At 43.8% G+C, this 12622-nt stretch overlaps 2 protein-coding genes across 5 annotated transcripts in view; one reads left to right on the forward strand and one right to left on the reverse strand.

The window, feature by feature from the left end:
* Positions 1-5417, reverse strand: part of mrpl13 (mitochondrial ribosomal protein L13) — a 115732-nt gene extending 110315 nt beyond the window's left edge. Inside the window, exon 1 of one of the 2 annotated variants that reach the window (XM_072261121.1) lies at positions 5067-5416. In XM_072261121.1, coding sequence (XP_072117222.1) covers positions 5067-5093 — 27 coding nt within the window. In that variant the 5' untranslated portion in view covers positions 5094-5416. Of the gene's footprint in view, positions 1-5066 lie in introns of both variants that reach the window. The other variant, XM_072261130.1, reaches the window with a different exon arrangement.
* Positions 5357-12622, forward strand: part of mtbp (MDM2 binding protein) — a 99562-nt gene continuing 92296 nt past the window's right edge. For all 3 annotated transcript variants that reach the window (XM_072261090.1, XM_072261107.1, XM_072261100.1), the window contains exon 1: positions 5357-5961. In XM_072261090.1, coding sequence (XP_072117191.1) covers positions 5892-5961 — 70 coding nt within the window. In that variant the 5' untranslated portion in view covers positions 5357-5891. The remainder of the gene's footprint in view (positions 5962-12622) is intronic.

Raw genomic sequence — 12622 nt, forward strand, 5'->3', positions numbered from 1 at the left:
CCCCTCCCTCCCTGTCCACCCATCTTCTCCCTCACTTAGTCTCACCTATCACTTGTCAGCTTGTACTCCTTCCCCACCCAACCCCACCTTCTTATTCTGGCTTCTTCCCCCCAACTTTCCAGTCCTGATGAAATGTTCATTCCTATCAAATCACTTCTTTGCCAGTATGTGAAACAGACCAGAATTGATTGTAGCTTGGTGCCAAGCATAAAACACAGGACAATACCATAACAGACAACACAATAGCAACCAACAATTCACAAGACAATAGTGCAAACAGCTGTGAGCAAATATCACTTAGTGCCAACATCAATAATCAGACTTCAATAAATATGAACATCTGAACAGGCTCAACAATTATCAACAGAACAAGGAGAGCAGGAAGGACCATTTACTGGACATTGTTCAGGGACAGTTAGGGTATTACAGCTGAGTGAGTTATATTAAGAATCTAGATGGCTACATGAAAGAAGCTTCAGAGATGACGTGTGATCCTGGTGTTGATGGACCTGTAGCGTCTCCTGATTGCAATTTGCTGAATAGGAGACTGCTAGGGTGGGTGGAGTCAGCAGTAATTTTTCTAGCTCTTTTCTTCTCCATAACTCACCTGCTGAGTTCCTGTGTTTGTTCCAAAGAAACGCAGACTAGGTGCTGGAGGAACTCAGCAAGTCAGGCAGCAACTACGGAAATGAACAAATAGTCGACGTTTTGGGCTGAGAAGGAAGAGGAAGATGTCAGAATAAAAGAAGGTGAGGGGAGCGGAAGAGGCCAGCTGGAAGGTGATAGGTGAAGCCAGGTGGGTGGGAAAGGTCAAGGGCTGGAAAAGAAAGAATCTGATAGGAGAAGAGAGAGGACGACAGGAGAAAGGGAAGGAGGGGTGGACACAGGGGGAAGTAATAGGCAGGTGAGAAGAAGTAAAAGGTCAAAGTGGGGAATAGAAGAGGGGGGAGGGCTGGGGAATTTGTTTATTGGAAAGAGGAATTTATATTCATACCATCAGGTTGGAGAGTACCCAGACAGAATATAAGATGTTGTTCCTCCACCCTGAGGGTGGCCTCATTTTGGCACAAGAGGTCATCGACTGACATGTCAGAATGGGAGTCGGAATTAAAATGTCTGGCTACTGGGAAGCCCTGCAGATGGTGCAGAGGCAGTCGACAAAGAGATAACCCAATTTACAATGAGTCTCACCTATGTAGAGGAGGTCACATTGGGAGCACCAGGCACAGTAGACATCCCCAGCAGATACACAAGTGCTGCCTCACCCAGAAGGACTGTTTGGGGCCATGAATGGAGGTGAGAAAGGAGGTGAATGGGCAGGTGTAGAATTTAGGTCGCTTGCAAGGGCTGTGTTTGTTCCTCTGGATCTCCAGCATCTGCGGAATGGTAGGGCACTGAGGAGTACGGTAAAACACAGGTCCCTAGATCCCTTTGTTCTGCCACACTCCTCAGTGCCTTAACATTCACTGTGTAAGACCTACCCTGGTTAGTCCTACCAAAGTGCAACACTTCACACTTCTTTGCATTAAATTCCAACTGTCATTTTCAGCCCATATGACATACCCGATCAAAACTTTTCCATGGATGGCTTCCAGACTGTTTGGGCTGATGGGAAGTGCACTAACAGCGGTAAGCGTAAGGGAGTTGGGGGCTTACTGCTCTGGTTAACAATGGATGGTGCAATCCTGGTCATATTACGATTGAGGAACGTGTTTGTAGACCGGATATTGAACTTTTTGCTGTTGGACTCCGGCCATATTCCATCAAGATACAACACTGGGCGTCATGGGAGGTTGTTCCTGCTTGTGGCCATCGAATTTTGCAGCTCCTCTCGTGGAGGGTCAGACACCCTGAGCCAATAGACTGGTCCTGGACTTATTTTCCATCTGGCATAGTTTGCATTTTGTTGTTTGATTGTTTGTGGTTTTTGTATTGCTATATTTATGCTCTATTCTTGGTTGGTGCAGCTGTAACGAAACCCAATTTCCCTCGGGATCAATAAAGTATATCTATCTATCTATATTTCTAGCTGATGCAGATCCCCCTGCAAGCCATGATAGTCTTACTCGTTGTCCACTACACCCCCAGTCCTGGTGTCATCCACAAATCTGCCGATCCAGTTAACCACATTATCATCCATGTCACTGATATAGATGACAAACAACGACAGACCCAGCACCGATCCCTGTGCCACTCCACTAGTCACAGGCCTCCAGTCAGAAAGGCAACTGTCTACTACCACTCTCTGGATTCTCCCACAGAGCCAATGTCTAATCCAATTTACTACCTCACCCTGAATGCCGAGTATCTGAACGTGCTTGACCAACCTCCCATGTGGGAGCTTGTCAAATGTCTTGCCAAGATCCATATAGAAAACATCCACTGCCTTGCCATCATCAACTTTAGATAGATAGATACTTTATTGATCCAAAGGCAATTTCAGTGTCACTGTAGCATTACAAGCGCACAGATATATAAATATTAGAAGACAAGAAAGAAAGAATAAAAATAAGTTACAAGATTTACAAGGAAAAGATTACAAGATCACTCCCCTGGTTATAGGTTGACTCATTATAGAGCCCGGTAGCTGAGGGTAAAAATGACCTCATTTCGAGCTCTTTGGAGCAGTGCATTTATCTTAGTCTATTACTGAAAGTGCTCCTCTGTTCAACCCACATGGCATGCAGTGGGTCCAGAATTGCCAGGATTTTCCGTAGGGTCCTTTGTTCCACCACAACCTCCAGCTGACTTCTATAACAGAGCCAGCCTTTCTAATCAGTTTATTGAGCCTGCTGGCATCACCCATAGTAACATCCTTGAAAAACTCTACATAAGATTGGTTAGAAATGAGCTACCATGTATGAAGCCATGTTGACTATCCTCAATTAGTTCCTGTCTATCCAGATACTCATATATCCAGTCCCTTAGAATACCTTCCAATAACACTACTGATGTCAAGATCACTGGCCTATAATTTCCTGGTTTATGTTTAGAGCCTTTCTTAAACAGTGGAACAACATTGGCTATCCTCCAATCCTCTGGTGCCTCACCAGTCACTAAGGATGATTTAAATATATCTGCTAGAGCCGTGGCAATTTCTGCACTTGCCTCCCACCAGGGTCCGAGGGAACACTTTGCCAGGCTCTGGGGATTTATCCACCCTAATTTGTCTCAAGACAGCAAGTACTTTATATAAGTCACTATGAAGTTGATGCCTCTTTGCCTCACTTCTATGGACTCTGTCCCTTTCTTGAGTAAATACAGATGCAAAAAAATCACTTAAGATCTCCCCCATTTCTTTTGGCTCCACGCATGGATTACCATTCCGATCTTCCAGAGGACCAATTTCATCCCTTGCATTCTTTTTGCTCTTAACATATCAGTAGAATCCCTTAGAATTCTCCTTCACTTTGTCTGCTATGGCAACCCCATGCCTTCTGTTAGCCCCTTTGATTTCTTTCTTATATGTTTCTCTTGCATTTCTTATACTGCATAAGCACCTCATTTGTTCCTATCTGCCTATACCTGCTATGTACCTCTTTTTTCCCTTAACCAGGGCCCCAGTATCTCTTGAAAACCAAGGTTCCCTAAACCTGTTACCTTTACCTTTTATTCTGACAAGCTTTGTACTCTCAAAATAACACTTTTGAAAGCTTCTCGCTTTCTAAGTGCACCTTTGCCAGCAAACAGCCTGTCCCAATCCACACTTGCTACTCCTTTCTGATACCATTAAAATTGGACTTTCTCTAATTTACAATTTCAACATGCAGATTAGACCTATCTTTTGGCATACTTATTTTGCAACTAAAGGCATTGCAATGACTAGATGCAAAGTGTTCCCCTTCACAAACTTCTGTCATCTGCCATCTCATTCCCTAATAGCAGATCAAGTATCGCATAGTCTCATTGGTATTTCTATGCATTGAATAAGGAAACTTTCCAGAACACATTTGACAAACTCTATCCCATCTAGTCTTTTACTGTATGGGAGTCCCAGTCAATATGTGGAAAGTTAACATTACCTACATTAAAACCTTATATTTCTTGCAACTCTGTGATCTCTCTACAAATTTGTTCCTCTAAATCCCTCAGATGTTTGGGTGGTATGTAATACAACTCCATTAACAAGGTGATATTTTCCCTGACTTATATTGCCACCCTTCCTCCTTTAATCCCTCCTGCTCTGTTGCGTATAAAACAATGGAACCCTGGAATATTGAGCTCCCGGTCCTGCCCCTCCTGGAACTAAGTCTCCCTAATGGCTACAGTATCATAATTCCAGGTGTTGATCCATGCCACGCTTATCTGCCTTTCCTACCATACTTATTGCATTGAAATATATGCAGCTCAGGGAATTAGTCTCACCATGGTCAACCTTTTTATTGTCGACTTTGTCTGTGGTTTTAACAACATCAGTCTCCACAACCTCACCACTATCTGTTCAGAAACTCTGGTTCCCATCCCCCTGCAACTCTAGTTTAACCCCCCCCCCATCCTTCAACACACCGTACAGGACGAGCAAACCTTCCCCCTAGGATATTGGTTCCCATCCAGTTCAAATCAAACCTTTTCTTCTGTACAGGTCCCACCTTCCCTGGAAGAGAGCCCTCCCTCCTACACCAACTCCTTAGCCACGTTTTAAACAGTATAATCTTCCTATTTCTGGCTTCACTAGCATCTGTCACGAGAAGCAATCCTGAAGGTTCTCCCTTTTAATTTAGCCCCTAACTCCCTAAACTCACTTTGCAGAACTCACTCTTCTTACCTATGTCATTAGTACCTACATGAACCACGACATACCTGTCATGATCATGCCTTCCTGGTTTTAATTTCATCCTGTATCCTTCTTCACACTCTGTCTGTTCCCCACCTCTTCTTGCCCCCCTCCACTTCTCTCTTCTTCATCTCATACTCGCCTTTTGTACTCCCTCTCTTCTGTTATCTCACCCTCTCCCCACCCTTGCTCTCGTCTCCTCACCACACCGCCGCCACCCCCAGCCCTACTCTCACTCTGCTTCTGTTCCATCTCCAGTCTACCCGTTCCCGTTTCCAATCCCAATCCTCACCTGTGCAGCTTTGGTGAAACCCGACATAATGCCAGAAGTCTGTTCCTTGTGCAACACCCGAACATTTCCGGGGAAGATACGTCGCTGGAAGTCTTCGTTCTCCAATTTTAAGCTCCTATTATTAAAATTCCAGGTAGGAAAGGAAAACCGATATATTTAACGGGTTTCTCGGCAGAAATGTATTTCTCCTACTTTTGCTTGAATGAACGTGCCTGTTCCGTGTCGTGTGTAGCAGCGAAGTCGGGTGAGGCGCCCTGTTTCCCAGCCGGAGCGGTTAGCGGTGACACAGAGGCTGAACGGGGAAAGCGCGCGGCGGGAGTAGAGGCGGGGAATGGTCGTTCGGTTCTTCATCTGCGCCCCTGGGTCCGAGCATCAACGGGTCGTTTAAACCTTTTCTTCAGACTCCTCCCGCACCCCGCCCCCAGGATTAGAGGATCAGATGGGGGTTTAGTCCATTAGCTCAGAGTTCCCCCTCCCCTTCAGCTAATACCCCCCCCCACCGCTCCCTCCCTGAATTTAGCAAACTTGTCATTTCTTTCCCACATCGTAGCCGCTTGCTCTGGGCCGAGTCGGTGTCTCGGAATTTAACAACCTTGGAACAGGAACTATTGCAGGAAGGTCGTATTCCAACCGTGAGCCAAGAGGGAATCTTCAGCTTCGTCACCAAATCAGAAGGTTTATTGAAAACTGCTGCATCTTTTGGATATAACTGGGAAACTTAAGACGATATTGAATGACACATGGTCAAACCACTATGAGAAAACCTGGACTTTTAAATTCTTTGTATATTCACTTCATAACAAACAATCCTTATCAAATCTGACAATGGATCGATATGTACTGTTAGCTGTTTGGAATTATAGAGATGAGCAGTGTGAAGATGAAGAGTTCGTTGGTGAGTCTTATTTATAAGTTGATCCATCAGTAACCCCTTTGGATACTGCTGGGGTCCTGCAGTTGCAGCCAGGTCAGTGGCAATGTGGCCAGCTCTGACACTCAGCAGGTAAAGCCATACAGAGCAATAGTGATAGGAGACTCAATGGGGGAAAGCAGTAGATTATATGGTTGTGAAGGAGATGCTTTGTTGCCTCCCAAATGCTAGGGTCAAAGATGTTTCTGAGAGGCTACAGAACATTCTTGAGGAGAGTGAGCAAACTAGCACCACTGACATAGGCAGAAAGGGGGAAGAGGTCCTGTGCAATAAGTAAAGAGAGCAAAAAAAATGCTGAAAAGCAGGACCTGAAAGATAGCAATCCTGGATTACTCCTGGTGCCATGTGCTAGTCAGGACAGGAATAGGAGGATAGAAAAAGTTAATAAATGGGTAAGGATCTGGGACAGAGGGGGTGGGTAGGGTTTCAGACTCTTCGATCATTGGAACCTCTTCTGGGGTAGTGTGACCTGTATGAAGGGCATATTGCATTTGACTGCAAGGGAACCAGTATCCTGGCTCAAAAGTTCATTTGTGCTATTTGGGAGAGTTTAAACTAGTTTGGCAGGGAGAAGGGACCCAGAGCACCAGGTCAGAAAGTGATGGGATTGAGAAGAAAGTAGATATCATGACCATGAGGAACAGATGGGGTGGACGTATTGAATTGTATATATTTTAAAGCTAGGGGTATTTTAGGTAAGGGCAATGAACTTAAGACCATGGATCAGTTACCTGTCAAGGCTACTCATTTTGAACCACAATTGAGGATGTCCCAGTGAGTTTGCAAGCAATCAAGAATTTTTGTAGTATAGTAACTATATGATATCAGAAATACGGTGGATTTCGGTTAATTGGGACCAGTACATTTTGGCCCAATTAAGCGGCTGCCACAATTAATCAAGGTTTCATGGAAATAGTTAAAAATGTATAAAAAAGACAATCTGAGTAACAAATTAAGTATTTAAATGAAATACAGAACAAATTAGGAGACTATCAATAACACTACAGAACTGTAAAACTGTGTATTAGTTCCTAATAGTTATTGATGGAGAAATTCATCCATTGTATGTAATAAAAAAAATCAGTGCTGACACCTAGTGCAAGGACTGTCTTCACACAGCGTATCAACGGTTGCATTCTCCAAATCTTCATTTTCACTGTAACATTCAAGATGATTGTCAATACCTTCAAATTCTTTGTAGTACTTAACTTGTTGAGACAGTGAAATTTCTCACTCCCTATCATTTCTGGCATCTCCAAGCCTGAATACTTGAGACCACAATGAGCAAAATTGTTCTGAATTGTTTTACTGTACTGCTTATTTCTGATCAACTATCAGTGACAAAAATCACTGCTTTTTGAACACAAACACACGTAAATATTAAAAACTGTTCACTCTAAACACATTGTCACAGCCACACAAGTGTGTGGGACTGACGCCGGTCAGAACCTATTCAGCAACAGTCTGCTGCCCCACTTAAGCAGCGTCGTATCCCAAATAAACAAAGGGAATCCTGGATATTTTCTCAATTAGTTTTTGTTCTTTAAGAGTTGTCTCAGATAAGTGTCTGCCCAAATTAATCGATAACCCAATTAACTGGTATCCACTGTATAATGATTGACTTTACTAATATGGGATTATATATTTTGTGAATTAAACTGGTTTTCTAGTTACTCTATCAATGAAAATATTTTTATTTAGTTTGGAGAGAAATGAGAAATTGTGCAGTGATCTTTTAGAAATTAAAATATAATAAGACCAATTTAACTATGAGATGGCTGCTCAGAAACTGTAATCTTATGAACTAAAGATGGATCAACTAAAACGTGTGTCTGCCAAAATGGCTAGCTGCTTCAGCATCGTCTTGGAATGTAAAGACAGAATTATGCACCGATGCTTAGATTACCAGTGATAAACAGTGTATTTATTTCTCCTGCTGCCTTTATCCGAATTTTCTACAGCATAGTGAACAGCACAATGACACAACTACTCTTTAGAGTTACTCTCTCACAGTTCCTGTGACCCTGGGTTCAATGTAGATCTCTAGTGCTGTCTGTTTGAGTTTGCATGTTCTCCCTGTAACTGTGTTGGATTTTGCCTGGGTTGTCCAGTTTCCTCCCAAATCCCAAAGAAATGGAGGTAGTCAGGTGAAGGTGAGTTTTTTGTCATAGGTACAAATGCCTCAATGCACATGTGTATGTACAATGAAAATCATACTTGCAGCAGCATCACAGGCACATAACGTCACTTAAGTAGCCTTTCGAAAAACATGAGGTGGTTTATTATTGTCACATGTACTGAGATACAGTGAGAAGCTTCTCTTGTATGCTGTTCATACAGATCAAATCATTACACAGTGCATTGAAATAGAATAAGGTAAAACAATAACAGAATACAGAACAGCTACAGGGCAAGTACAGTGTGGGTAAACAATAAGGTGCAAGATCATAACGAGGTAGACTGTGAGTCCATCTTATCTTACTAGTGATAGCAGTCATGTGATAGTATTATCACAGCAGAGTAGAAGCTGTCCTTGAGCTTCTTGGTACCTGCTTTCAGGTCTTTGTATCTTTTGCCCAATGGAAGAGGGGAGAACGAAGAATGCCCGGGGGGGGGGGGGGGGTCTTTGATTATGTTGCCTACTCTACAAAGGCAGCAAGACGTGGAGGGGAGGCTAATCTCCATGATGTCCTGAGCTGAGTTTACAACACTCTGCAGTTTTATCTGGTCACGCACGGGGCAGTGGACCAAATAAGATGCATCAATAAAGATTGGTAAGGGTTGATGAGGATATGCCAAATTTCTTTATCCTCCTGAGAAAGTAGATGCTTCAGTGAGTTTTCATGATTGTGGAGTCTATGTGGTTGGATCAGGGCAGACTATTGGTGATATTCACTCCTTGGAATATCGATGCAGCACAGAACATGTGCACTGCTCCCCTTCCTGAAGTCAGTGATTGGCTCTTTCGGAGACAATGAGGGGAAGGTTGTTGTCATGATACCATGGCCCTAAACTCAATCTTCTTCCTGTACTGCGTTGCATTATTTGAGATAGGGCCCAATACGGTGCTATTATTTGCATATTTGTAGATGGTGTGAGAGCAGGTTCTGCCTAAGAAGTCAGGTCATCTTTTATTTGCTTAGCTATTCACAGTAACAGAAATTTTGACCGGGGTGCCTAAACTTGCATGCCGCTGTATGTTCCATCTGGTGAATTGTCTTGCCCTCAATTTGAATGGCACAGTCAGGTGAAGGAGGTGTACAAAGCACACAGCAGTCCTCAGTTCTGTTTGATAGGTCAGTCTTGCTTTTAGTTCTTCATCATTGTTCGTAATGGCCTGGATATTAGCTAGCAGCATGCTAGGGAGAGGGGACTTCAGTCTCAAACATCACCTACGGTCAGCCTTGAACATAAATTATTCATAATTTTTACAAGGAACACAGTTTGATTTTTTACAAATGAGCCCACTTTAGTGCAAAGTGATAAACTGTAGAGATTGATGTTTTGCTAATTTGTCCAAGAAAAGAATGGTTCAAGGGATACACACAAATTGCTGGAGGAACTCAGCAGGCCAGGCAGCATCTATGGACAAAAGTACAGTCGATTGAAATGTTGCTCGGATTTTCAGCATCTGCAGATTTTCTCTTGTTTGTGAATGGTTGATGGGGGATAGCTGTTCTTGATTCTGGTTGAATGGGACTTCAAGCTTTTGTACCTCCTTCTGTAGCTGTAAAAATATGGCATGTTAGGCATGGCATGGTAAGTAGGTTAATCGCTCTGTAAATTACCTAGTGTGTAGGAGATGGTACTATGCCGAGTCAGTTGATGGGAATGTGGGAAGAATAGAATGATGATTAGTTTAAATGGGTGCTTGATGGTCAGCATTGATTGGGTAGGCTAAGTGGCCAATTTACATGCTGCATAATTTGGAGGGTCTGTGAGCAGGAGCAAGAAGCAAAAATGAACATAAGAACTTGAGAATTAGGAGCAGTTGGGACAATAACTTCTTCAGCTCCATCATTTGTCAAGATTTGTCATAACTTGTACCCAAGCTCCATTTTCCTGCACTAACCCTACATCTCTTGATTCCTTAACTGGAAATCTGCTGTTCTTTATCTTAAATGAACTTGAAGATTGAGCTTCCATAGCTCTGAGATAGAGAATTCCAAAGATTCATTACCCTTTGAATGAAATTTCTTCTCGGATTGAGTCCCAATTAGACTACCTCTTGTTCTACAACCCTTAGTTTTAGGCCTGTCAGCCAGGAAAAATGCTGTCCCAGCATCCACCTTGATGTGCTCTGGAAAAATTTATGGATTTGAATGACATCATCTCGCATACAGAACTCATCTCTCTATCTCCTTATTTGGCAATCCTACCATTCCAGAAACTACAGAAATAAGTCGTTGTTGCATTCCATTTTTGGGAAAGTCACTCTTTGCAAGATAAGGAGACGAGAATAGCACACTACGTACCATCTGCAGAGCGGGAGATTGCGGAGTGAGTTGGAGATGGTTCCTTGTGGACTTTACATGCCAGTTTTAATTAGAGAGTGAGGCCTGTTGGGACTTGTCTGCAGGATGGGAGATGATGGAATGAGTTGGAGATAGTTTTTTGTGTTGTTCTTCGTGTAAAGTTTCCTTCAACCCCAACATGGGCAAGGACACAGAAGAAAAGTATACACAAGCCTTCATCTGAGTAGCCTCTACTAATGTTGTCCAATCTCAGGAAGAATGTCTGGCCGACAGTTTGAAATATCTGTTTTAATATATGTCAAAATCGAGAATGAATCAGAGCACAGAAGTACTTAATTGGCACATACTTCTTCGACCCATTCCAAGACTAAAATAACAGCAAGCATCTCAGATGTGAATACTGATGCTTTGTCTGATCATTTTTTCTTAATACTCATAATGTCTGTATTACATACATTGCTGAACTTCCTATATCACTGCAGTTCATTATGGACTTTATGCATCAGTTTAAAAAGCGAGCAGGGCTTGTCTATGGAGCAGGAAGTGGCTGAGTGAGTTAGAGACAGTTCCATGTGGACTTTATGTGGCAGTTTTAAATAGTAACTAGGGTTAATCAATGAGGGCAATAAAAAGAAGCGGGGTTTAAGCAGAGCAGACATTGTAGGAGTGGACCAGTGTTAGAATAGTCAGGGTTTGGCTCAACAGGCTTGAGCGCGAGCAGGTGCAGGCTAGAACTTAAGCTTCGGAAGTTAGAAGCATAACAAGTGTATGTAGGATGGTAGTTCAATGTTCCTCCTGTGAGATGTGGGATTTATAAGTACCTAACGGTCTCCCAGATAACTACATCTGCAGGAAGTATGCCCAGATTCAGCTCCTGACCAACGAGGGCAAGGAACTGGAGCTGGATGTACTCAGAACCATCTGGGAGGATGAAAACTTTATAAATGAGTTTTACTGAGTTAGTTGTGCCGACTTCAGACACTAGATGGGTGACCACCAGGAAAAGTAGGGGAGTAAGCAAACAGTGTAAGTTTCTTCTGTGGCTGTTTCCCTCAGCAGCAAGTATGGCCTTTTGGATACTGCTGGGTTGGTAACCTATCAGGGCGAAACAGCAGCAGCCCGGACAGTGGCACTATAGCTGGCTCTAAAACTCAAAAAGGAAAGGTAAGGTCAGGCAGAGCAGTAGTGATAGTTAACGGGATGGACAGCAGGTTCTGTGGCCACAGAAGAGGAACCAGGATAATGTGTTGCCTCCCAGGTGCTAGGGTCCAGGATGTCTCCGAGCGACTGCAGAAGGTTCTCGAGAGTGGGTGAGCAGCCAGAGGTAGTGGTGCACATTGGCAGCAATAACATAGGTAGAAAGGGAGGAGGTCCTGTGCCGTGAATATAGGGAGTTATGAAAGAGGCTGGAGAGCAGGACCTCCACGGTGGCAGGGCCTCCGGCACTGAGTCTGACCCTGTGTTGCAGAAGGGTGGGACAGAGAAGAGGAAAGCTGTCGTCATTGGAGACTCTGTAGTCAGGGGAGAAGACAGGAGATTTTGTGGACATGAGAAGGACACCCACATGGTTTGTTCCCTCCCGGGTGCCAGGGTCCATGAGGTCTCTGACCGGGTGCACGACATCCTGGTACGAGAGGGAAAGCAACCAGAAGTGGTGATGCATGTTGGGGCCAACAACACAGGCAGGAAGAGGGATGAGGTCCTGAAGTGTGAGTTTCGGGAACTAGGCAGAAGGCTGAAGGACAGGACCTCAAGGGTGGCGACTCAGGATTGCTGCCAGTGCTACATGACGGTGATGGTAAGAATTGGAGGAGATGGCAGTTGAATGTGTAGCTGAGGAGTTGGTGCAGGGAGCAGGGTTTTAGATTTTTAGATCATTGGGATCTCTTCTGGGGAATGTGGGACCTGTACAGATTGGATAGGTTGCACCTGAACTCAGCGGGGGAGCAATATCCTTGCAGGTAGGTTTGCTAGCATGGTTCAGGAGGGTTTAAACTAATTTGTGATGGGGATGGGACCCAGAGCGACAGAGCAGTGAAAGAAGTGCATGGAGTAAAGCCAGATCTAACATACAGAGAGGCTTTGAGGAAAGAGAAGCAGAATAAGCGGTGTAAAGACAGTAAGGTAGAAGGGCTGAAATGTGTGTACCT

The sequence above is a fragment of the Mobula birostris genome, chromosome 1, assembly GCF_030028105.1.
Source record: "Mobula birostris isolate sMobBir1 chromosome 1, sMobBir1.hap1, whole genome shotgun sequence".
Lineage (NCBI taxonomy): Eukaryota > Metazoa > Chordata > Chondrichthyes > Myliobatiformes > Myliobatidae > Mobula > Mobula birostris.